Consider the following 27,988-nt stretch of genomic DNA (forward strand, 5'->3'; position numbering starts at 1 on the left):
CTGAACGCGGCGATACCTAATATGTGTATGTGTGGTTTTTTTTTCAATTTTATTTTGATTGTAGCGAAAGGGGAATGAATCGCCACATTCAGGAGAAATTGCTCAACAAATTGTGGGGTTCAGTTTCACCTATTAACACTTGTGTAACTGACCAATGTGCAGCTAAATAAAAATACGTTTTTACCACTAAAATATTATATTTCAACGTTCCAATGTTATAAATTTCTGTGAGGCACCTGTGGGTTCAAAATACTCACTACACGCCTACATGCAAATTGCCTCTTCAGAGAAAAAGAGGACATGAACTCTATAGCACCACCTGTTGGTAGTAGCGATCCTACAAGTCACAATCAACCCTTTAACGCATCTTGTAATATGACTTAGGATTAAAGGGGTTGTCCGGGCTTTTCACATAATCTCAGTACATATTTGGGCTGCAGAATGGTGACAATAAGTAATTTACCTTCTGTCACCAGTTTGCAGGGTTTTCTAGATATCAGTCTGTTGCTTCTGAGCAGAACGTCCAAGGGGGGGGGTGTTCTGGCACTGAAATGAGAACTGGTCGTTTCCTCCTACTCTACTAAAAACCTGCCCTCTATAGCAACAACCCCACCCTTCAGAGCAACAGGCCCTCCCCGACCACATGAACAAGCCTTCCTCACACAGTAACAAATCCTCCCCCTCTAGCAGCCTCAGTGCAGAGAGCAGCTGCTCCTCCCCCAGACACACGCTGAACAGTGATCTATGGAATGTGAAACTATAGTGAGGAGGGAAAATCGTAGTAGAGTAGGAGGAAGCGACCAGTTCTCATTTCAATGCCAGAACACCCCCCCCTTGGACGTTCTGCTCAGAAGAAAGAGAGTGATATCTAGAAAACCATGCGACTGGTGACAGAAGGTAAATTACTTATTGTCACCATTCTGCAGCCCAGATATGCAGTGAGATTATGTGAAAAGCCCGGACAACCCCTTTAAAGCCAAATCAGAATCTCAATTTGCAGACACGGTGTTTCGAGCTATTAGCCCTCGTTAGTGCAAAGTATGAGAACTGATTTGGCTAGGTGGCTACACCCCTATATGAATTCCTTTAAACAGTGAAGTTTCCAGTATGAGGTATGGGTGTTTCTGCTTTTTTGGCACCTTAAGGACCTCTTAAAATGCAACATGATGTGCAAATTTGCGTTCCAAAAACTAAATAGTGCTTTTTTGCTTTCCAAGGTTTGAGATGTGCCCAGACGTTAGTGTTTGCCCACATATGGGATATCACTGTGTCCTGAAGAAATTGCATAACAAATTATGAGGTCCATTTTCTCCTATAACCCATTGTGGAATTTATAAACTAAGTGCTAAAACAGTGTTTTAGTGAAAATAATGTAATTTCTTGTTTTCACATATTAAATGTTATAAAATTTCATAAACCACAGATGGGTTATAAATAGTGTTGAGCGATACCATCCGATACTGGAAGTATTGGATCGGACCGATACCCCAAAAAGTATCGGTATCGCCGATTCCGATACCGGAAGTCCCATACAAGTCAATGGGACAGAAATATCGGAATTAAAAAAAACCCGTTCTTTCCTTGTACATCCATTTCGGGAGGGGGGAAGAGTGTGGACTGACACTGTGCGTGTCTGTGTGTGCGGGCGGGGTCTGTACGGGCCTTCCGGGGGCCTGTGCCGGCTGTCAGGGTCTGTGTGGGCCTTCCGGGGGCCTGTGCCGGCTGTCGGGGGTCTGTACGGGCCTGTGCCGGCTGTTGGGGGTCTGTACGGGCCTGCCGGGGGTCTGTATCGGCCTCCCCAGGGGCCTGTGCCAGCTGTCGGGGGTCTGTAGGCCTGTGCCGGCTGCCGGGGGTCTGTACGGGCCTGCCGGGGGCCTGTGCCGGCTGTCGGGGGTCTGTGCGGGCCTGCTGGGGGTCTTGTGTGTGTGCAGGCATCGTCCGATGGGACTACAAGTCCCATTGGGCGATGCCTGCTACAATGACAGTGATTGACACATTAGCCAATGATGGGACAGTAGTAGTCCCATCATCCGGCTAATGTGTTGAATGTAAAAAAAAAAAAAAACATACATACTACATATATACTACATTCATACAACATACATACATACTACATATATACTACATTCATACAACATACATACTACATACATACTTCATATATACTACATTCATAGGGCAGCACGGTGGCTCAGTGGTTAGCGCTGCAGCCTTGCAGCGCTGGAGTCCTGGGTTCGAATCCCACCAAGGACAACATCTGCAAGGAGTTTGTATGTTCTCCCCGTGTTTGCGTGGGTTTCCTCCGGGCACTCCGGTTTCCTCCCACACTCCAAAGACATACTGATAGGGATTATAGATTGTGAGCCCCATCGGGGACAGTGATGAAAATGTGTGTAAACTGTAAAGCGCTGCGGAAAATGTTAGCGCTATATAAAAAAAAAATAAAGATAAAAATAAAGATTCATACAACATGCTACAGACATGCTACAGACATGCTACAGACATGCTACAGACATGCTACAGACATGCTACAGACATGCTACAGACATGCTACAGACATGCTACAGACATGCTACAGACATGCTACAGACATGCTACAGACATGCTACAGACATGCTACCTACATACTTCATATATACTACATTCATACAACATACATACATACTACATACAATACATTAATACATTCATACAATACATACATATAGACATACAGTACATATAACATAGAGTACATACTCACCATAACTTGTCACTTTGTTCCCCGAAGCCAATGTCATCTGTGGAAAAATATGAAAAAAACAAACAAGCAATATACTCCCTGATCCGCAGAAATCCACAGTGTCCCACGACGATCTCCCGTAGAGAACAGCAGCATCAGCTGATGCGACCACTCTCTAGGGGGCTCCTCCGCCACTGTAAAAAAATAGTCCCTAGCCTCACTTTATGGCAAATGCTGCGTGGGAACTTTCTCACACAGCAATGCCAAAAGTGAGACTAGGGACTATTTTTTTTTTACAGTGGCGGAGGAATACAGTGCGGAAGGATACCTACCTCCCGTCATTGTACTCCTGGGGCCCGCAGAGAGCGGTGGCATCAGCTGATGCTGCTCTTCTCCACGGGAGATCGTCGTGGGACACTCGTGGATTTCTGCGGATCAGGAAGTACATATGTTTGTTATTTTCATATTTTTCCACAGATGACACTGGCTTCGGGGATCAAAGTGACAAGTGATGGTGAGTATGTACTCTGTTATATGTACTGTATGGCTATATGTATGTATTGTATGTATTGTATGTATTGTATGTATGAATGTAGTATGTATGAATGTAGTATGTATGAATGTAGTATGTATGAATGTAGTATGAATGTAGTATGTTGTATGTATGTAGTATGTATGTAGTATGTATGTAGTATGTATGTAGTATGTATGTAGTATATATGAAGTATGAATGTAGTATGTATGTTGTATGACTGTAGTATATATGAAGTATGAATGTAGTATGTATGTTGTATGAATGTAGTATGTATGTTGTATGAATGTATGTTGTATGTATGTAGTATGTATGTTGTATGAATGTAGTATGTATACATGTAAGAATTTAGTATATATGAAGTATGTATGTATGTAGTATGTATGTATGTTGTATGTATGTTGTATGAATGTAGTATGTATATATGTTGTGTGAATGTAGTATATATGAAGTATGTATATGGTATGTATGTTGTATGTAGTATGTATGTAGTATGTATATATGTTGTATGAATGTAGTATATATGAAGTATGTAGTATGTATGTAGTATGTATATATTGTATGAATGTAGTATATATGAAGTATGTATGTAGTATGTATGTTGTAAGAATGTAGTATGTATGTAGTATGTATATATGTTGTATGAATGTAGTATATATGAAGTATGTATGTAGTATGTGGTATGTATGTATGAATGTAGTATGTATATATGTTGTATATATGAAGTACGTATGTAGTATGTATGTTGTATGTATGAATGTAGTATATATGAAGTATGTATGTAGTATGTATGAATGTAGTATATATGTAGTATGTATGTTGTATGTTGTATGTATGTAGTATATATGAAGTATTTGTATAGTATGTATGTATTATGTAGTATGTATATATGCTGTATGAATGTAGTATATATGTATGTATTATGTAGTATGTATATATGCTGTATGAATGTAGTATATATGTAGTATGTATGTAGTATGTATATATGTTGTATGAATGTAGTATATATGAAGTATGTAGTATGTATGTATGTTGTAAGAATGTAGTATATATGAAGTATGTATGTTGTATGAATGTAGTATGTATATATGTTGTATGAATGTAGTATATATGAAGTATGTAGTATGTATGTATGTTGTAAGAATGTAGTATATATGAAGTATGTAGTATGTATGTTGTATGAATGTAGTATGTATGTAGTATGTGTATATGTTGTATGAATGTAGTATATATGAAGTATGTATGTAGCATGTGGTATGTATGTAGTATGTATGTATTATGTAGTATGTATGTATGTTGTATGAATGTAGTATATATGAAGTATGTATGTAGTATATATGTAGTATGTATTGTGAGAATCATGTGGGAATAGTGGATGAGGGCAGGTATATCTCGCCCAGATTCCTTTCCTATGTGGCCTAGTCTGGTCAGTATCGCACCTGCTTGCTAATGAATAATGGGAGGTGGATATAAAAGGATGCAAGGTGGTTGTGTGGGTGTCTCAGCCTGGGAACACAGAGAGCCTGTCTGTGTGAGAGACACACGTGAGTGGAAGCAGTGCCCACTGCAACTGTGGTTTGGCTGGACGGGAGAAGCCCGCCAGTTGGTAATTAGGTTGTCCATTGTTTAGTTAGTGCCGGACAGGCAAGGATTTGTTTTATGTTTTATTTCCTTTGTGCATTGCTTTCACCGTTAATAAACCTGACTCAGGGTCAGTTACACCCGAATCCCAGCTCTGCGCCTGAGTTTTATACTGAACGCACGTGACCTTTGGCCCCAGCAAAAGCGAACCCGGAGTGTTTTATCACAGTATGTTGTATGAATGTAGTATATATGAAGTATGTGTATACTGTAGTATGTATGTAGTATGTATTATGTAGTATGTATGTATGCTGTATGAATGTAGTATATATGTAGTATGTATGTAGTATATATGTAGTATGTATGTAGTATGTGTATATATGTTGTATGATTGTAGTATATATGAAGTATGTATATAGTATGTATGTTGTATGACTGTAGTATATATGTAGTATGTATGTAGTATGAAGTATGTATGTAGTATGTATGTTTTTGTTTTTTTACATTCAACACATTAGCCAGATGATGGGACTACTACTGTCCCATCATTGGCTAATGTGTCAATCACTGTCATTGTAGCAGGCATCGCCCGATGGGACTTGTAGTCCCATCGGACGATGCCCGCACAGAGCCCCGGCAGGCCCGCATAGACCCCCGAGAGGCCCGTACAGGCCCCCGGCAGGCCCGCATAGACCCCCGAGAGGACTGTACAGGCCCCCGACAGCCGGCACAGGCCCCCGACAGGCCCGTACAGGCCCCGGCAGGCCCGCATAGACCCCCGAGAGGCCTGTACAGGCCCCCGGCAGGCCCGTACAGACCCCGCATCATGATGCGCACAGACCGCGCATCATGATGACATCATTTCAGCAGCCAATCACAGCCACAACAGTGGCTCATTGTATTATGGGGACTTCCGATTCCGGTATCCGATATTGAAAAAATATCGGTACAATATTGAAAAAATATCGGTACTCAGTATAGGAATTCCGATACAGCGAATATCGGCCGATACCCGATATTTGCAGTATCGGAATGCTGAACACTAGTTATAAATAATCAATACACCCATAGATTAATTCAGTGAGAGCTATAGTTTCCAAAACGAGGTCACTTTTGGTGGTTTCTTCTTTTAGGCATGTGAGAGGTTCTGCAAATGCGGAATGGCGTTCACAATCCAGATACATTTACGCTTCAAAAATCAAATTGTGCTGTTTTCTTTCCAACCCCTGCCATGTGCAGAAACAGCAGTTTTTGACCACATATCTCATTCGGGAGAAATTGCGTAACAATTAGGGTGTCCAATTTCTCTTATCATTTGTGAAAACTACAAACTTGGGAATAAAACAAAATTTTAGTTGCAAAAGCAACACTTTTGATTTTGAGGAATCTAATTTCCAAAATGGGGTTAGGGTTTCTTCTGTTTTGGCATGTCAAGGACTCTACAAATTTGACATTCAATGCACAATCTGTTCCACCCAAATTTGTGCTCCAAAAATCAAATGGCATCCTTTCCATTCCGAACGCTGTCATGAACCCAAGCAGCCGTTTTTGACCACATATGTGATGTTGCTACGTTCTGGAGAAATTACGTGACAAATTATGGTGTCCATTTGTTTCTATTACCCCTAGTGAAAATTACAAAGTTGGGACTAAAATAGCATTTTACTAGAAACATGTAATTTTTTACCTTATTACACCTAAATGTTAAGAAGTTCTGTGCTGCACCTGTGGATTCAAAATGCATTCCCCTAGATGAATTTATTGAGGGGTTCAGTTTCCAAAATGAGGTTACTTGTGGGGGTTTCTGCCGTTTTGTTACCTCAGTGGCTCTCAAATGAGACATGGTGTCTGCAATCTATTGCAGCCGAATTCACGCTCCAAATGCCAAATAGTTCTTTTTCCCTTCCGAGTCCTGCCTTGTGCCCAAACAGCCGTTTTTCTCCTACTACTCAGTATAGAAATGAAAACTTTGCGGCTGTAGTAATATTTTAGCGGAAATGTATTTTTTTTTCTCAATTTCTCAATTTACTTTGCCTGTGTAGCATTCAAAAGGTTAACATTTCTTAGTAGAAGTGTACAATAATTTGAGATGCAGTTTTTAAAATGGGGGTTTCCAATATATAGGCCCCTTTTAAAAATCCATTGACAGCTGAATAGATCCATAAAAATTTGATTTGTAAATTTTTACTTAAAAAAAAATAAATGAATAAAGATTTGCTGCTAAATTTTAACTTTTATAACATAGTAACGAAATATAAGGAGGTTTGAAAAATAATACTGACATAAAGGAAACTCGTGGGAAATGTTAATTTTGTGTGGTATGACTGTCCAGTTTAAACATTTAAGCATTGCAAGTTTGAAAATTGCTATTTTTTTTCTAAATTGTATTCAAATTTTCAGATTTTTGTGCAAAAATACTAAAAACTTATCAACTTAAATTTACCCCTGACATGAAGTACAATTTATCATGAATAAACAGACCAGCATCTCAGAATGGCCAGGATATGTACAGTGGCTTGCAAAAGCATTCTCCACCCCCCTCCCCCTCCATCTTGGCCTTTTACCTATTTTTTTTTTTCATTACAGCCTGTATTTCAATAATTTTGATATCCGACTTGTGTGTGAGCCATCACGTATAGTCTAAGTGGAATTAATATGGTACTACAACAAACTGCCAAGAGAGGGCCGCCCACCAAAGCTCTTGGCCTGGGCAAGGAGGGCATTAATCAGAGACTGCGCTGAGCCCAAAGGTAATTCTGAAGGAGCTCCAGCGACTGGGGTACTTGTCCATTTGACCACTGTAATCTCCATATACTCCATAGAGGAGGCCTTTGTGGAAGGGTGGCTGGAAAAAACCTTTACTTGGACACAAAAATTGTAAGGCTCTCCTTTAGTTTGCAGACATGAGTCTCCAAATGTATGGCGGAAGGTGCTGTGGTCAGTTGGCCACCAAGGTAAATGCTATGTCTGGTAGTAAACCAGCACAGCTAAGAACCCCTGAGAACACCATCCCCATTGTTGCCACCAGGTTTAACATCATTATGTGGGGATGTTTTTTGGCAGTAGGGACAGGGAAAATGGTCTGAGTCGAGGGAAAAGATGGAGGTGCGAAATACAGGGTTATTCTTGAGCAACACATCTTTGTCAGTGATTTGAGACTGGGACCAAGGTTCACTTTCCAAAAAGACAATGACCCACAACATACTGCTAACGCTCGAGTGGTTTAAGGGGAAATATTGAAATGTTTTGCAGTAGCCTAGTCAAAGTGCAGACCTCAATCCAATTGAAAATCTGTGGTCAGACTTGAAGATTGCTGTTCAACAGAAGGAATGATCTTACTTAAAGTAGCTGGAGCAGTTTTGCCTTGAGGAATGGGCAAAAATCCCAGTGGCAAGATGTAGAAAGCTTTGTAAAGACTTACCGAAGTGACTTGCCACAAAATGAGACTCTGCGAAGTACTGACTTTATGGGGATGAATAGTTATGCACTCTGTAGTTTTCAGTCATTTTGTTGTTTTCTTCACAAAAAAAGAAAGCAAAGTCTTCACAGTTGTAGGCATGTTCTTTACATTAACTGATGCAAACCCTAAAAAACAGCTGTAAAATACCAGGGTGTAAGGTAGCCAAACATGAATAATGCTGGGGGTGAATAGTTTTGCAAGCCACTGTAGAAGCTTTTCAGAGTTGTTACCTCATATACTTACACTGTTCAGATTTGAAAAATTGGGCATGGTCATTAAACTTAAAATTGTCTGTCACGAAGGGGTTAATTACAGCATTGATACCAAAAACAAAGGCAAATAATTGCAGTATTTTTTTCCTATTTGCTTTAGCTTTTGAACAAACCAGAAAACTGCTGTGGTTTGAAGGAAAGTCAAGTGCTTAATATTTTAAGTGACATCGGTATGTATTCTCTGGTCCAGTGCCAGTGGTGGCTGTATTGTAATGGATACCCTTTACTAGATTTAAAGGTGTTGCCACTACTGACACCTCCTTTTTAGTCACCGTGTTTCCAACAAGTAAAATGACGGCTGCAGCCGACGCTGTTCCAGCAATATCTGCACTGGCCGTCTTGGACCTCAAGTTACATCTTGACTCCTCCTTCGGACATACCTGACATGTGGAGGTAGTGAGACAGTAGCTGCAGCTCTAACTCCCTCTGAATGTCCATTACATATAAAAGAGGGGAGCATGAAGCCACTATTGGCCGCAGGGATGTCTGGCATCGGAGGCGAGTATAGCCTTATTATTAATAAGGGGAAACATAGTGATTGAGAAGGGGGTTGTCCAAGTAATCGACAACCCCTTTAAAAGGTTATTCCTGTTTTAACAGGAAAACATAAAGCATTAATTATTGCATGTGTGCCTTGTTTTTTGGTGTTTTTTTTTGGCCTGGTTTTCACATGCTCCTTTTTCTTTTAATTTGACCCATTTATAACATATTTTGTGTTCACCAGTTTTGGGGTTTTTTATGTTCATTGGGGACAGGTTTGGGGTTTCCAGATGCTTTTGGTGATCTATAGATTTTTACTTTTTATGAAGTTGTAACTTTTTTTAAGCAAGTGTGATATAATTTCAAGTATATATGTAATTTGTTTTTGATAAGTTGTGTGTCCTTTATTTAAAAATAAAGAGAATTTCATACTTTGCTCCAAATTCATGAGCCACGTCTGTCATTTTGCTTTTACCATGCCTGTTGCAACAGAACGTTGTACTCTATTGACTTCTGTCTAGGCTCCGGGATTCAGTATCTACATGAGAACCGTATCATTCACAGAGACTTGAAACCGGAAAACATTGTGCTGCAAGACTGTAGTGGAAAGGTAAATCCAGCTCTATCAAAAGTGTTGTCTGGTAAATGATATATTAATTATTATTTCTACTTGTTCTAGATTGTGCACAAAATCATTGATTTAGGTTATGCCAAGGATCTTGATCAGGGAAGTCTCTGTACCTCTTTTGTCGGAACTCTACAATATCTGGTATGTATAATGTATTTTTTACATACATAAATGGGGATTCTCTGTTTTCCCAGTTGTGGGTTATACCGCCGGCTGGATACATGGAAACAAGAGCTAAAGAAACCTTGCACAAAGACATTTAAGTTCACATATTAAAAAATTGTTGAAAAAATGCATTTTTGTTTGACGTGATTTTTTTTTTTTTAAACAGAGGCAGAGATGCTAATGTATTTTTACGATCGTAGGAAAAATGCAAATAAAATGGAAAGGTTACCTATCTCTTCTTTCCTTTCACTGAAGGCCCCAGAGCTTTTTGAGAACAAGCCTTACACTGTGACTGTTGATTACTGGAGCTTCGGTACCATGGTTTTTGAATGCATCGCTGGCTTCAGACCATTCCTACATAATATGCAGCCTTTTACTTGGTGAGAAACTGCTGTATTACACTTTCTGGTCTTTGGGTAATATGTAAAGTTTTATTTATTTTAATACTATATGTTTAACTATTTAAAGGGGTCGTTAAACCATTGGACAACCCCTTCTCAAATGTTAATATTTGCAAGTAAAAAAAAAAAAAAAAAAAAAGACCGCAGTCATGTATTGCAATAATATTGCAGCACTGTATGCCTGTGAGCTGAAGCTGAGAGGAACCTGCAGATGTGTCAGGTATAATCAGACACAGCTCTGCAGGGAGATCAGGAGAGCAGAGAACAGGCATCACTCTGGTAACCATTACACATCAAAAGTGTAAACATATTTTGTCTCCAACATCTGATTTATAATCCTCGATTATCTGCTTGTTAATGTTTTCAGTATTTTGACTCCCTCTAGTGACCAGAGTCATAACCGCAGTGTTATTGTGTTATTTTACTTTCACTTTGCTTGTACTTTTCCCTCCATTGCAGTGCATTCTGGTAAGCTTTTGCAGTGCATTCTGGTAAGGTGGCAATGCATCCTGGTAGCCTTTGCAAAGGATTGTGGTTAGTTCAGCCTCCATTTCCCTCCAGTTCTCCATTTTCCTTCTGCCTGCATTCAGGAAGCATCTCATTTCTCTTTTTCCCCTTGTGATAGCATCGCTGGTATGTATGCTTCCTGCATCTAATTTCTGTCTCATATTGGCCTGGTTAATCAGTCCTTCCCCTGGTTAGCTATTAGTGCAGATGTTGATTTATAATGTATTATATATAATATGTATCCCTGATGTACCCTGTACTGACTGAGGGTATATATATGTTTTGCTTGTAGTTTCACTGCGCATAAATATACCATCACGTTCAATAAAAGTACAAATTCAACCACAGTCTCCTTATTGCATCCCGGTATAGCGGTTTAGCTGTCTGTATAGCTACATGAACTCTGCTTCATTTAGTGAGGACAGAACACATATATTCCCTTTTAAAAGTATGAAACTTTAATCAATTGAGGTAAAAAAAAAACACCCCCCCCCCCCCCCAGTGCAATCAATACAATAACAAACTCTTAACATAAATAACCTGTAATATGCTAGCCTGCTGTCCCTTCCTGACAGTGGAGGTTGGCACCCTAAAAGATACGGTTGTTTGGCAATCCCACTCCGCGATGGCTGTCCCAGACTAGCCCTGATTGGCTCTTATAGACTACAGGTGGGAAAACAGTAAGCAGATGAAAGATAAAACGATAGTGCTTAATATTGTATAATACACAGGCTATTAATAAAGAATAAACAGGCTATTATATCTAAACATAGAAAAACCTCTTGTATACCCAATATATAGCAGCAATCTTGTGTTTTTGGGTATTCATAAACCACAGAAAATGCAGATTCCATTAACTTGATGCATAACTAGATAGGACCAAAACAATCTCTCTGCAGTAAGCCAGACAAGCACATACAAGAGGTAAAAAATAGCATGGTTCCATAAAGGAACATCAGAATTTTGTCCATATTGGTTCCCATAGAAGGCAATGAATGATATCAGTTGCCAAGAAAAAGCCAAAGAAACAGCTGTGGGTTAACCCAAACTTAGCTTCCAGCCTCGATGCGTTTCCCCATCCACACGGTTCATCAGGAGGCACAATAAGAAACCAGCCAATTCATAGAGGTGTCCAGATAGAGAGGCAGACCTGCAGATGTGTCCGGTATAATCACACACTGCTCCGAAGGGAGATCAGGAGAGCAGAGAACAGGCATCACTCTGGTAACCATTACACATCACACTGGTTAGACTGATAGTGACCATTAGACATCACGCTGGTAACTTCCCCCTGCAGGGCGGGGATTCGAACATAAAATCCGAGCACCGACCAATGCTTGGAGAGAAGGAAAAAATATGTTTACAAAAAGACAAAGTTCTTTTCTCCTGTTGTGTGTTGGTTACTTGTCTCACACTGGTAACTCCCTCTTCACGTAACATAAGCTCTCGAGGCAGAGTTATCTTCCAGGCAACATCCTCCCCATAGCCTGGAAGAAGTCATTTTACATATACGGTAGTGTTCAAAATAATAGCAGTCCAATATGTCTAAGCAGATTTATCACTGTTTTTGGTATAAATTATGTTACCACATGTCAAACAATTTACTAGTTGCAGTATATTTAAGAAAACCACCAGACTCTGCATTCATGATCTGCATGGTTTTTGAGTTTATGTATTAGAATAATAATTGAAAGTGGGTGTGTTCAAAATAATAGCAATAACGAGCAATATCTTGGTTCCAGTCCAACAAAATTGAGTTTATGGAGTGGCCAGCCCAATCCGATAAGAACACTTGTGGGGTGGCATTAATAAATGCCGTTTCTCAGGCAAAGCCAACAAATGCCGGAAAATTATGGGATGTAGTCTAAGCATCCTGAGCTGGAATAACAGGTGACCGGTGCCAGAAGTTGGTTGACTGTGCCACATAGATGTGAAGCAATTCTAAAAAACTGTGGGTATACAACTAAATATTAGGTTTGTGATTCAGAGGAAGGCTAGATCCTCAAAAAAGTACATATTGTGAGTTTGTAAAGACAAATGCAGACCCTAATATTTTTTTAGAACAGCCAGATGTTCATTTTTTTATTTTCTGTAAAGTAGTTAAACATTATATACCGTACATTTCTCTTCATGTTCTGAATTAGAAATCAGTGTGCGATGTTCCCAATGCATGGAAATAATCATAAAATCTTTATACTAGTTTTTAACTCGTGTTTCCAGGACATCTCTTCCTGACAGCATGATGGGGGTTGTCCTTCCTTTTATCCTCACAGGGACAGGAAATGCACGAGAGGTTAAAGGTCCCCTAATAACACCCCAGTGTTTTTTGCTGTCCCTGTAAGGATAGGCACGAGAGACGCCGCGGAGGAAGTTAGACGCGGCATTCAGCAAAATGGAACACTTGCCTACGGGCCCAGGGGGATCACGGTCCTTGCGCCAGCTCCCCCTGTTAATGGTCTGGGGCGGCACCCCCCTAAGGGGGGGTTCTCCGCCAGGCGTCCCGTGGAGCACGGTTCCGGGACTTGGAGCCACTTCCCCTCAGCTGTGCTCTCGGCTCCTGCCGACACACACCGCATCATTCGGAGGACGCCGCAGAGGCACTGGGGCGTCTGCGGCCGCGTCCCTTCCGGGCACAAGATGACGACTTCTGGTCGCATCACCGGGGTGCATCAGGACGTGGCAGACAGCTTGAGGCGGCTCAGGGATGACCGGTAGAAGGTGGGATAAAACGGGCCGGGACCAGAGTGGGCAGCGGGCAAATCGACAGGTTACGGGTCATACGGCCATACAGGTCTGCTGCAACGCTCACCACCATGGTAAACTCCGCAAAAACCGGCGATTAGCCGGAGCCAATGTCTGTAAGTAGGGGGCACGGTGGGCAGCATATACCAAAAAAAAACAGGAGCTTTAATAAAGAACTGTACTTTATATTAAGGAAAAGACGGCACCGACTCCGGCAGCATCAAGCTCCAGGACATCGGGCAGACCCAAATGCCCCATCTGTGCCAGCAAACTACCGGGGTCATAGAAAAAACCCATATGTGAAGACTGCACCCTTAGGATCATCAGAGGCGTGCAGGCCTCTTTCCTCGCAGAGATGCGGACAATGGTCAAAGAGGAGGTCCAGGCCTCCGTCTCCGGACTACTACCTACTCAGTCTTCCGGCCAGTCCCAGGCTAAGAGACCAAGATGGGAGTCCGATCAGTCATCGGAAGAAGAAATCCAGGGTACGGACTCAAAGGAGGAGGGCGAGATCACCTCAGAACCCCCTGAGATAGAGAAAAGATACCTCTTCTCCTCGGAAAACACGGACGAGCTTCTCGGCACCGTGAGAAGTACTATGCAGATTGAGGAGGCCCCAAAGACTCAATCCATCCAGGACGAAATGTTCGGGGCCTAAGAGCTAGGATTCGTCAGGTCTTCCCAGTTAACGACCATATCCGTTCAATGATTCTGGAGGAATGGGAGGACGCCGAGAAACGACTGGTCGTGCCTCGAGACTTTAAGCTTCAACTACCATTTAACCAGGAGGACATTAACACGTGGGATGAAGTTCCTAAGGTCGACACCTAGGTGGCCAGGGTGTCAAAGACTTCAATCTCCTTTTGAAGATTCCTCTAGTCTCAAGGAACCCATTGACAAAAAGGCCGACGTACTCCTAAACAGGGCTTTGGAGGCCTCTGCGGCGGTTATGAAAGCAAACATAGCCGCCACATCGGTCGCCAGATCCATGCATCTATGGATCGACCACTTAGAGCAACAATTAAAAGATAAAACTTCTAGGGGCGATATCTTAGAGGGCCTTCCCCTGTTAAAGGGAAGGTGTCATCCCAAAAAATTTTTTTCAGCAATTGAAAAAATGTGAAGAAATAATGTTTACATTTTCTTAAAAAATATTATCGTTTGTTTTTAAATTTGTAAAATATGAAAAATAATTTTAAAAAGTTGAGCATTTCCACTTGTTAACACTAGGGGGAGCAGCTACTGAAATTTGGCACAAAAACCTAGTGTACAACAAGCTACCATTACTGCCCTGCAGTAATTATGGGCGGAGTCTGCTGACATGGGTGTGGTGTCACTCCTCTCCTCCCCTTCTGGGTGTTTGCTAAGGGAAAAGAGAGGATGACATTTAGGAACACAGTGAGCAGCCATATTGATGGGGCCTGCAAAGTTACTGACGGTCTTTGCATGTAAAGTCTGGATCAGAACAGGTCATCAATCAGCAGAAATGTTTCCTGGATTTCTGTGGAGCAGACAAGCAGACGGTCCATCCATGTGTATAAAACACCGCGCTCTATGTACAATCCCTGGCACCGAACAGGGCGCCCCCCATAGACCAGCACACTGCTCTCCTGAAATACTCTGTGCTGCTCTCACCCTGCTCCCTCCACCATATATCTCCCTCTGTGCCCCCCACAGACCAGCACACTGCTCTCCTGAAATACTCTGTGCTGCTGTCACCCTGCTCCTTCCACCATATATCTCCCTCTGTGCCCCCCACAGACCAGCACACTGCTCTCCTTAAATACTCTGTGCTGCTGTCACCCTGCTCCTTCCACCATATATCTCCCTCTGTGCCCCCCACAGACCAGCACACTGCTCTCCTGAAATACTCTGTGCTGCTGTCACCCTGCTCCTTCCACCATATATCTCCCTCTGTGCCCCCCACAGACCAGCACACTGCTCTCCTGAAATACTCTGTGCTGCTGTCACCCTGCTCCTTCCACCATATATCTCTGTGCCCCCCATAGACCAGTACACTGCTCTCCTGAAATACTCTGTGCTGCTGTCACCCTGCTCCTTTCACCATATATCTCCCTCTGTGCCCCCATAGACCAGTACACTGCTCTCCTGAAATACTCTATGCTGCTGTCACCCTGCTCCTTTCACCATATATCTCCCTCTGTGCCCCCATAGACCAGTACACTGCTCTCCTGAAGTACTATGTTGCTGTCTCCCTGCTCCTCCCCCATATATCTCCCTCTGTGCCCCCCATAGACCATCACACTGCTCTCCTGAAATACTCTGTGCTGCTGTCACCCTGCTCCTCCGCCATATATCTCCCTCTGTGCCCCCCATAGACCAGCACACTGCTCTCCTGAAATACTCTGTGCTGCTGTCACCCTGCTCCTCCCCTATATATCTCCCTCTGTGCCCCCCATAGACCAGCACACTGCTCTCCTGAAATACTCTGTGCTGCTGTCGCCATGCTCTTTCCACCATATATCAGGCCCCTGTCGTCTCGGTTTCACACATCGCCAGGACAGGATCTGAGGAGAGGAATGGGGTCTTCAGTCACCGAGGATGGCAGGCAGCAAGGATTCTGGGAGCAGGGTGCTGTGCAGCACAGAGTATTTCAGGAGAGAAGTGTGCTGGTCTATGGGGGGCACAGAGGGAGATATATGGCGGAGGAGCAGGGTGACAGCAAAACACAGAGTATTTCAGGAGAGAAGTGTGCTGGTCTATGGGGGGCACAGAGGGAAGATATATGGTGGAAGGAGCAGGGTGACAGCAGCACATAGTATTTCAGGAGAGCAGTGTACTGGTCTGTGGGGGGCACAGAGGGAGATATATGGGGAGGAGCAGGGAGACAGCAGCACAGAGTATTTCAGGAGAGAAGTGTGCTGGTCTATGGGGGGCACAGAGGGAGATATATGGCGAAGGAGCAGGGTGACAGCACCACAGAGTATTTCAGGAGAGCAGTATCACACGGGATAGGATTACATACAAGGCTCAGCAGTCAGCATCATACAGGATAGGATTAGATACACAGCTCAGCAGTCAGTATCACACAGGATAGGATTAGATACACAGCTCAGCAGTCAGTATCACACAGGATAGGATTAGATACACTGCTCAGCAGTCATTATCACACAGGATTAGATACACAGCTCAGCAGTCAGTATCACACAGGATAGCATTAGATACACGGCTCAGCAGTCAGTATCACACAGGATAGGATTAGATACAAGGCTCAGCAGTCAGCATCACACAGGATAGGATTAGATATACAGCTCAGCAGTCAGTATCACACAGGATAGGATTAGATACAAGGCTCAGCAGTCAGCATCACACAGGATAGGATTAGATACACAGCTCAGCAGTCAGTATCACACAGGATAGGATTAGATACACTGCTCAGCAGTCAGTATCACATAGGATTAGATACACAGCTCAGCAGTCAGTATCACACAGGATAGGATTAGATACACGACTCAGCAGTCAGTATCACACAGGATAGGATTAGATACACGGCTCAGCAGAAAGTATCACACAGGATAGGATTAGCTACACGGCTCAGCAGACAGTATCACACAGGAGAGGATTAGATACACGGCTCAGCAGTCAATATCACACAGGAGAGGATTAGATACACGGCTCTGCAGTCAGTATCACAGGATAGGATTAGATACATGGCTCAGCAGTCAGTAACACACAGGATAGGATTAGATACATGGCTCAGCAGTCAGTAACACACAGGATAGGATTAGATACACTGCTCAGCAGTCATTATCACACAGGATAGGATTAGGTACACAGCTCAGCAGTCAGTATCACACAGGGGAGGATTAGATACACAGCTCAGTAGACTGTTTCACACAAGACAGTATTACAGATATGCCCACACTGGTGAAACTTCCAGCCCCCCCATACACTAGACTATGGGCTGTATAAGTCACTGTCCTCCTCAGACAGCCATAAAAGCTGTCATAAAAGGGAAGGTGTCAGATTACGGGAGATCACTGGGGCTGTGAGGGAGGAGGCAGAGACAGAGCAGAAGAACACAGTAGAGCAGGAAGCACAGGGCCGAGCCTGGAGTAAGCAGGACAGAGGAGCATAGAGGAAAGTCACCCGCACTCACCACTCTCCATCCTCCGGCTCCAGTGAGCGGTTCTCTCCTCTGCTGACCACCTTCTCCATATCTACAGCCCCTCCTCACAACACAGGACCTGTTATGCCACAAGTGGTCCTGTGATAGAGGGTAAGTGGAGCTCAGCAGATAGCACTGGGCTACAGTAAAATGGCGCCCAGCCACACCTACAGCAGTGAATGGTGCAGCCCACAGGGGCGTGCCCAGTTCACTGCTAATGAGGCTGCAATGTTAAGAGATAGGGTCGGGAACCGACCGCAGTCTCCTATGTCCAGGGACGGCCATATTTGCAGACTGTATGAGTTCTCCACAGATCTGCAAATCAAGATGGCAGCGCCCAGTGGCTACATAAAACATTATTACAAACAAGCCATAAATCCTAGTTAGTACAACATTTGCTGAAAAAACATGTTTTGTTACTTACTCTTTTTTTTGCAAATTATATAAAATTGCGGCACCTTCCCTTTAAAGGTTGCAACCGGATTCCTGGCGGACTCTTCAGCCGAATCCGTGCGATTTGCGGCCAGGAATAATTCCTTATCCAATGCGGCTCGTCGAGCCATATGGATGAAGACCTGGTCAAGGGACTACCAGTCAAAAAATAAATTATGAGCCATACCCTTCTCAAGTGGTAAAAAATTCGGGCCGGCCTCAGATAAGATTCTGGAGAATGCCTCGGACGACAAAAAGGGTTTTCCGGAGGAAAAACTAAAGACATTTTCCCTTTCAAAGATCCTGTCCTTATCAAAGGCAGGGATATAGAGGGAAGGGGAAATCATCTCGCTGGGAGTACACGAAGGGGGGGAAAGAGTAGGGCTCCCCCGTCTCACTCTGGACAAAGTTCCAGAATCAAGAGACTATGACGCCACACCTGTGGGGGTCGCCTCAGACACTTCGCGGAGGCATGGGAACTCATCTCCCAAAACCAGTGGATTCTCAATACCGTCTCCCAGGGCTATACCCTCGAATTCACAAACCTCCCCCCAGCACGATTCGTGGTTACAAATCCCCGGTCCAAAACCCTGATATATCCTATTTGGGCAGACATAAAGGACCTGCTAAGGTCAGGGGTAATGGTTACGGTTGCAGAAATAGAGAGAGGTCAGGGCCACTATTCAACACTCTTCACAGTGTAAAAAAAAAAAAAAAAAAGTCCGGGGAGAGTCGGACCATCATAAACTTAGAGCCATTAAATCAATGGATCCGGTACAAAAGATTCCGAATGGAGTCTCTAAAAACCACCATCCAGCTGATAGACCGGAACGCCGCAATGTGTACTATAGATCTAAAAAGTGCATACTATCACGTTCCCATCCATCCTCACTCTCAGAAGTTCCTTCGCTTTGCGCTAAAAAAAGGAAGTGGGTACTACCACTTTCAGTTTCAGGCTCTTCCTTGCGGCTTGGCTTCAGCACCTCGGGTTTTCATGAAGCTCGTCGCCGAGATTGTGGCACACTTGAGACAAGATGGCATAATCATTGTGCCATACTTGGACGACTTCCTTGTGATATCTCATTCAGCGTCGGAGTTAAAAGAACAACTTGTCTCGGTAATCGTCACGCTCGAAAACCTAGGCTGGATCCTGAACAAAGAAAAGTCAGACCTGCAGCCCAGTACCCAGAAAAAATTCCTGGGAGTCATGTTAGATTCCAAAAGAAGAATCTCATTTTTACCGGAGGTAAAGAAGAAACCCATCATGGACAAAGTTCGTCAGCTAGAGCGAGATCGAATATCCATAAGGACCGCAATGAAGATCCTTGGTACCCTGACAGCATGCATACCCTGCGTAATGTGGAGCCAGGCCCACACAAGAAGCCTGCAGAGGGAGATCCTGACAAAATGGGACAGACGGCAGTCCTCTCTGGACAGGGCGATTCGGCCGTCCCCAGCCTTGAGATCATCTCTAAAGTGGTGGCTCAGCCACAAGAATATCAGCCAGGGGGTGACTTGGATCCTGTCACCATGCGTGACTATCGTCACGGATGCCAGCTGAGATGGATGGGGAGCCCACCTGGAAGGGAGGTACCTGCAGGGAACATGGCCCAGAAACATCAGCTCACAGTCCTCAAACTGCAGAGAGCTACGAGCAGTTTGGGAGACGCTAAAATGAAGCAGGTCGAGTCTACGGAACCAATATATAAAGGTCATGTCAGACAACGTGACAACAGTAGCCTTCCTACGCCATCAGGGGGGCCCAAGGCACGGGAAGCTTCAGGATTTAGCAGCCCGCCTCCTCACCTGGGCGGAAAACAACGTTCGTTCCTTGTCAGCGGTACACCAAGAAGGCTCCAGGAACAACATAGCTGATTATCTGAGCAGACAGGAAGTCTGAGCCACTGAGTGGGAACTAAAAGAAATCTTCATAGATTTGCACCATCGGTGGGGAACCCCCCCCAGCTAGACTTCTTTGCGACAAGAAAGAACACCAAGCTAAAGAGATTCTACTCCCTCAATCCAGCGGACCATCCAGAGGAGATCGACGCCCTGAACCAGAGTTGGGGAGGGGGACTGCTATACGGGTTTACCCCTATCGCTATAATACCGAGAGTCCTCAGAAAACTCCAGGAGGAAGGAGCTTGGGTGATGCTAGTCGTACCCTTTTGGCCCAGGCGAAGTTGGTTTCCCCATCATCTTGAGGAGTCAAGAAGATGGCTCAGGAAGGGCCACTCCATCTACCGACGGCGGCGGACCTGCTTTCCCAGGGCTCAGTTCTGCACCCAAACCCGGAGAACCAACAGTTGGCAGCATGGATCCTGAGAGGGAGATCCTAAAATCCAGAGGCCTCTCTGACTGATCTCCACGTTGCAGGCTAGCCGTAAGCCCGTTACGAGTGCAATATGTCGTAAAATTTGGAAGAAGTTCTGCTCGGAAGATGGTAGTACCCCCATAGACCCGTCTCGCCCAAATATCCCTCAAATCCTTGACTTCCTGCAGGCAGATTTAATAAGGGTCTAAGTCCAAGCACATTGACAGTCCAGATAGCAGCTTTAAGTACCTTCTTTGATTTCTCCTTGGCTTCTCATCCATGGATAGCACGTTTTACAAAGTCCATCCAGAGATTGAGACCCACGTTAAGGAAAACAGTCCCCCCTTGGGACCTAAATCTGGTACTTAACGCTCTATGCAGGCCTCCTTACGAGCCAATATCCGAAATAGACGTGTCAAAGCTCACACAAAAAAACGTCTTTTTGGTAGCCATCACCTCAGCCAAGCAGCTGGGCGAGATCTGGACCCTGTCAGTCCAGAACCCCTACATTCAAATCTTTGAAAACCGCATAATACTCAAACTAATCCCAGGATTCCTTCCTAAGGTAGTGTCTCCGCATAATCTAAACCAGGAGATAGTCCTACCCTCATTTTGCCCATTCCCGAAAAACGATAAAGAAAAACTTTCACTCATTGGACGTTAGACGAGCGGTCACACGCTACTTAGAGGTCACGCGAGAGTGGCGACAGGACACAAAATTGTTTATCCAGTATGGTGGTAAAATTAGGGGTAGAGGTGCATCTACACACACCCTAGCAAGATGGATAGCATCAGTTATCGCCTCAGCGTACGAGGCCGAGGGATTACCTATACCAGAGGGGCTTAGGGCTCATTCCACCAGGGCAATAGCGACGTCATAGGCAGAGAGGACGGGAGCCTCAGTAGAGCAAATATGCAGAGTCGCCACCTGGTCTACACTAAACACTTTCTGTAGACGCTATAAATTGGACACGCTAACAGCTAGCCAGACAACCTTCGGCCGTAAAGTGTTACAAGCAGTAGTCCCTCCCTAGCGAATTCCTACTTTGGTATTCCCCATCGTGCTGTCAGGAAGGGATGTCCTGGAAAACGGAGATTAGACCTAACGGTAATGTTATTTCCAGGAGTCCATCCTGACAGCACTGGTAGCTCCCTCCCGATGATTGGTATTTGTGGTAATATGCTTGTACTAAATCTCAAATAATTGCATCCATACTGGTGTGGTACTTGGAAAAATCACTGGAGTGTGGGAGGGGACCTTTAACCTCTCGTGCATTTCCTGTCCCTGTAAGCATGAAAGGAAGGACAACCCCCATCGTGCTGTCAGGATGGACTCCTGGAAATAACATTACAGGTAGGTCTAATCTCCGTTTGAAATCCCTGCTATTATTTTGTACACTACTGTAGTGATAAAAAATGATTTCTCAACAAGGTATATGTTTTGAGGTATACAGGTATCACTCACCTCAGCAATTATTTTACCTGTATATACATATTAATAGCTTAAATAGGTCAAATGTGATAACAAGATACCCTTTAACCCCTTCCCGACATTTGCAGTACATGTATTTCATGATCGGTAAGGACTTACCGACCAATGCAGTAGTACATGTATGTCATGGCGATCGCAAGTGCTCAGGGGGTGCCGCCAGGTTCAGCTGATTCTGACCGCTGATACCCGGGCTCTCAGTGCCAGGAGCGGAGCTCGCATTGCTCCTGGGACTTTAACCCCTTAAATGCTACGATCGTAGAATTTGGCGAGCAGGCAGATGGAAGAAAGACACTCTACCCTTGGATCGGAGATCCCGCAACTCATTGTGGGGTGCGGATCATTGCCATGGTGATCTGATATCGCCAGACGACTTTCGGGTCACCAAGCACTAGGAAGTTTAGTTTGATCATGTGCAATGCATGGTCTAACTACTATAGCTTGTGTCTGCAGCACTGACAGTTATAAGGTATAGCACTGCTCCTGCCTTGCTGTACGTTATGATTGCAGTCAGACTGCAGCAAGTGAAAGTCCCATAGTGAGTATGAAAAAAAGGGAAAAAAAAACTGTAAAAATTGTTTTTAAATAAAAACCAAATAAGTATATATATTAGTACTTATAAATAAATGTTGTTATAAACCATAAAACTATACATATTTGGCATTGTCACGTCCGGAAGTATAAAACTGTCCCTTTAGTGAACACGTAAAAAAAAAAAAAAAAAGACGCAAAAAATGCTTTATCATGCCGCCGAACAAAAAGGGGAATAACACGCAATCAAAAAGACAAATGCAAATAACAGTGGTATTGCTGAAAACGTCATCTTGTCCTGCAAAAAACAACCTGCCATACAGCTCCATCAGCCAAAAAATAAAACTTATAGCTGTCAGAATAAGGCTATGTGCACACGTGGCAATTCCACAACTCCCTGCCGCTGGAAATACGCGAGAAATCCGCATGCGTAATTCCCGGAAAAAAACTAGCGTTTTGCAAGCGTTATTAGCTTGCAGAATACTAGCGTTTTCGAAGCGATCTGTAGCATCGCTTGGAAAACTGATTGACAGGTTGGTCACACTTGTCAAACATAGTGTTTCACGAGTGTGACCAACTTTTTACTATTGAGGCTGCCTATGAGCATCAATAGTGAAAAGATATAATGCTAAAAACAATTTTAAAAAATAAAAAATCATGATATTCTCACCTTCCAGCGTCCCCCATTTTAATGTGGATACCCTCAAATGAAAGCTGAAAGTCTGAACTTCAACTGCATCTGAATTGTTTTGTTTAAAATTCATTGTGGTAATGACTAGAACCAAAATTGGAAAAATGTTGTCTCTGTCCAAATATATATGGACCTAACTGTATCTCTCCAATTTAAGGGGATGAAAATGAAGTTTGAAAATTGTGAAATATTAAAAATTTTCGCCATATTTCTGTTTTTTTTTCCATAAATAAACGCAAGTCATATAGCAGAAGTTTTAACACTAACATGATGTACAATATGTCACAAAAAAAATCTCAAAATCAGCGGGATCCGTTAAAGCGTTCTAGAGTTATAGCCTCATAAAGTGACACTGGTCAGAATTGTAAAAATTGGCCTGGTCATTAAGCTGCAATTGGCTGTCACTAAGGGGTTAACTGTCAGCCAAAATATTGAAAAATTAGGCTGTGTGCACACGCTGCGGAATCTGCTGCGGATTTTCAAAATCCGCAGATAAATCCGCAGGTCAAAAGACCTGCGGATTATCTTGCGGTTTTGCCCTGCGGTTTTACCATCTCCACAATGGAGCAGATGGCAAACCGCTGCGGAATCCTCAGAAAGAATTGACATGTCAATTCTTTCTGCGGTTTAGAAACCGCAGAAAATCCGTGTGGAAAATTCTGCAGCGTCTGCACAGCTGTTTCCACTTCCCATAGGGAATAACGGTACTGTACACCGCAGCAGAAACTGCTGCGGATCCGCAGGGCCAAATCCGCTGTGGAACCGCAGCAGAATCTGCAGCGTGTGCACACACCCTAATAGCTCTCAAAATGTGTTGATGCAAAAAAAACTAGTTTTTGAAAACAAAAAAAAAGCATCATTTAGTGTACCGGTATATGCAGATAATAGTAATAATAATCTTTATTTTTATATAGCGCTATCTTATTCTGCAGCGCTTTACAGTTTGCACACATTATCAGATCATCAGTAAACGCTGCTGGTTGGACTCTGCGTACTTGTGCAGCATCCAACCCGCAGCGTCCAAATGAATACAGCATAGTGGATGGGATTTCAAGAACTCCCATGCCCACTATGAGACGCCCGCAGCTCATCCGCGGAGATAGGCATTCGGTGTGTTTCTCCAGACCGCAGCATGTATATTTTACTCAACATAAAATACCAAAGTGCAAGGTGCTCAAAACAAACACATAAAATGAAGCTGGTGTGCTATAACACACTCCTACCAAACCGAAGTTGGTCAGGTACCTACTTGGGTACACACTATGGCGGTTTGGATATGAAACGACCACCTAGAACGCTTGGCTACTGTGGCCCCATTTGACTCCCCCGATGAGTAAACGAAACGCGTCGGGAGAAGGGGTATTATATTCACCACTATGGGGATGAAGGTACATTTGACCAGAACCTGCAATTTGGTGAGACCGTTCTTTTTATTTGCCAGAGAGTCCTGAGTCCAGAGAGTTCTGTCCTTTGTCATGCTATAGAACCTTTCATTAGAAAGATGTGGTTATAAGAAGGGAATGCATGACTGTTATTTTTTGTTTAGGACGATAGAACCGCGACTTGCATTTTTATTGTGTATTGATTTAAATCCCTAAGAACTCGCAGCATATGACTGCAGTCAATTTAGGGCTGAAGCTGTTTGTGCTTTTTGGAGACAGTACACCATGTGCATATTATTTAGGTTATGCTAGATGAATGTTTAGACCCATGTATTGCTGTCGAATAATGCATTTAGAAAATATTTAGGCGTTATATGCAATACCAGCGTATTGGGCAAAAGTCTGGCAAACCAGTATGTCATTATATTTCTGATTTATGTGGCAATGTGCAATGGAGTACTATGGTGCTTCTGTAATACTATTTAGTTTGCAGCATTGGGACCAATAGGCCTGTGTGGATAAATACATTTTTGGTGGGCATCTGCAATAAGCATTCTAACACCATTTAATGGTGTATCTGGATGCAGACCCTAGCAGGCATCCCCCTGGATTAATTTGGCGGGCAAGATGCAATAATTGGTGTTGGGGGTTATCAGTATTGTGCCAACCAACCAATCAATAGGTGTCTATAGATAAGTAGGTACCTGACCAACTTCGGTTGGGTAGGAGTGTGTTATAGCACACCAGCTTCATTTTATGTGTTTGTTTTGAGCACCTTGCACTTTGGTATTTTATGTTGAGTAATATAAGTTATATTTCAGTCCTTACCCATTCGCTACTACACATTTATTTAGGTGTGGATCTACTAGTGCTGTATTTTTTGGTTCTAGGTGCTCCCCACACATCTATATAAGTTAACTGAGGGGTCTAGTTTCCAAAATGGCGTCACTTGTGGGGGTTTCCACTGTTTAGGCATATCAGGGGCTCTCCAAACATGACATGGAGTCCGCTAATTATTCCAGCAATTTTTGCATTCAAAAAAGTCAATTGGCTTCCCTACCAAGCCCTGCTGTGCACCCAAACAGTAATTTTACCCCACATATTGGGGATCTGCGTACTCAGGAGAAATTGCACAACAAATTTTGGGTCCATTTTCTCCTTCGTCTCATTGGGGGACACAGGTACTGTGGGTGTATGCTACTGCCACCTGGAGGCTGACACTAAGTGAACAAAAAAAGGTTAGCTCCTCCTCCGCCGCATACACCCTCGCCCGGATTGCGGGCGGAAACCAGTTTTATGCTTGGTGTCCTTTGGAGGCACACACGTCTGGTTTGCTCCAGACTTTTTCTTTTTAACTTTTTTTTTCTATGAAGATGAGACAGGGGCGACGGACTCCCCAAACCATCAACGGGCGAGCACGTGTTGAGTATTGCCTCCATGTACCCTCTCCCGCACCTTGGTACATATCTGGGCCGTTTTCCCTAGACTTTTTTTCTTTCCTCTCTATGAAGATAAGACAGGGGCAAAGGACCCTATTGAAAGGGTCCGATTTCCCCAAACCATCAACGGGCGAGCACGTGCGAGTGTCCCTCCACGTATCCTCTCCCGCGACGTGGGACATGATGCCGGACTCAGCCCTGTCCACCCCTAGGTATTGAAACCATGGGCTGTACAGAGGCCCAAGACTAGTCCGTGCGGCCCCCACTGCTCCGCTAACGCTAGACGGCGGTGCTGCAAGGTGGCGGACGGTCCCTCTCCTCTTCCCTGGAAGGAGGACGGAGCTAGGGTGCCTGCACCGTCCTGGATATCACCCCCCTTCCGTCTACCTGATCGGCGAGGTCGTCATGCATGGGATGGCCTGGGAGGGCCCTGCGGCAGCGTCCAGAGGGCTGGAGTCCTTAGCGCCATGCGAGGTGCAAAGGCAGGATGTGCAGCACTGAAGGGCAGGCTCTCCCCCCACCCCCCCCCCCTCCGGCGGTGGGCCTGACGCCGGGTCCCGACGCCGGCTGCGCCCTTGGTATGCGGCGGTCTACCCGCCCACCGCCACCCCTTGGCGGGCGGACGCTAAAGAAATCCAGCCCGTGGCGTCGTCCAGTGTTAGGCTGCGGGCGGAAGTCCCGCCCTCCCGTCGCAATGTCATTTCCGACGGCCCGCCCTCCGTGACCTGGGCGGGCGCCGAGTAAATTGAGCCCCTGGCTTCACTCCCGGGTAGTCCGCAACCGGGAAAGGACGCGTCGGCCTAAAAACAGCCAACGTACGCGCAGCTCAGAGAGGAGCAGCACGCGGCAAGAACTCGTGGGGGACACAGGACCGGGGTAAGTGCGACCCCCGACCCTAGAGGCCACGCTACGTATAATCAGGGAGTGCCCTCCTCCCCCCTCACCCTCCAGCAGGACAGTATTAAAGCCTGGCAGACAGTATGGCAGGGAAGGGGAAGACGCACATGTTCCTATACGCTGCATGCATCTCCTGTCGGGCCATGTTTCCGTGGGCGCAGAGCAACAAACTATGCGAAGCCTGCGACTCCGAAGGCGCCCAGGAGCCCTCCCCTGCGACCGAGCACAGTGGTCCAGATTCTCCAGAATGGGCCCTATCACTATCACAGTCTATGGCATCGCTCACAAAGGCGATCGAGTCCCTTCACGCCCCAGTTGGGGGCAAAGATAGTGGCTCGCCTGTCTGGGAGGGCTCATCCACCTCACAAGAGCCTCCGGCCTGCAGGGGCCGCTCTCACTCCAGGCAGGCGCAAAGGAAAAGAACCCATATGGCGTCTCCTGGCCCATCCGGTGCCTCGGCATCCGTGAGTTCGGCGTCTCGCTCTCCACCAGTCGAGAGCGGGCAGAGTTCAGATTATGACGCAGACGAACCCCTGGACCTAGATACCCCAGGGTGTCGGGAAACAGTTGACAGCCTCATCGAAGCGGTCAATCAGACTTTTGGGATTGAGGATGACGTCTCCCTGGCCTCAGGTCATAAGGTATCCTTTAAGCAGGCTAAGCGACCGCATAGAGTATTTTGCACTCACCCAGAGTTCGAGGACATAGTGCAGCGTCACAGGGAACGGCCGGATAGGCGTTTTTCAGGCCAGAAGACGCTCGAAGCAAGATATCCGTTTGCCCCGGAGCTCTGTAAGAAATGGGCGGAATCCCCAGTGGTGGATCCACCAGTGTCATGCTTGGCCTCTAAAACTCTGTTGTCCGTACCTAGTGGTTCTTCCATTAAGTACCCCACTGATCGGCTCATAGAGCGCTCGGCTAGCTCGGCATGTGAAGCATCAGGATCAGCACTCTCTCCCTCGTTCGCGGCAACATGGGTAGCCAAGGTCATGATGTCATGGTCAGAATCATTGAACAAGGCCCTGCAGGATAGGTACCTGCCTAAGGAGGTATCAGAGATCGCGAGTCAGATCGCTATGGCTGGTGATTACTTAATCAGTGCTTCCTTGGATGCGGCCAATTGCACGGCACTTGCGGCCACAAACGCAATTTCCATTAGGAGGGCCCTATGGTTAAGGATGTGGCGGGCCGATT

The 27,988-nt window shown here is 44.7% G+C and overlaps 1 protein-coding gene across 1 annotated transcript in view; it reads left to right on the forward strand.

Moving 5' to 3' along the window:
- The window catches only part of CHUK (component of inhibitor of nuclear factor kappa B kinase complex), a 236,950-nt gene that overhangs the window by 55,184 nt on the left and 153,778 nt on the right, over window positions 1-27,988 (forward strand). The window contains exons 4-7 of the mRNA XM_073581036.1: window positions 8,668-8,737; window positions 9,569-9,657; window positions 9,727-9,816; window positions 10,096-10,220. Of these exons, the coding sequence (XP_073437137.1) occupies window positions 8,668-8,737; window positions 9,569-9,657; window positions 9,727-9,816; window positions 10,096-10,220 (374 nt within the window). The remainder of the gene's footprint in view (window positions 1-8,667; window positions 8,738-9,568; window positions 9,658-9,726; window positions 9,817-10,095; window positions 10,221-27,988) is intronic.

Source organism: Dendrobates tinctorius, unplaced genomic scaffold (assembly GCF_039654945.1).
Source record: "Dendrobates tinctorius isolate UK_male_01 unplaced genomic scaffold, ASM3965494v1 ptg000068l, whole genome shotgun sequence".
Lineage (NCBI taxonomy): Eukaryota > Metazoa > Chordata > Amphibia > Anura > Dendrobatidae > Dendrobates > Dendrobates tinctorius.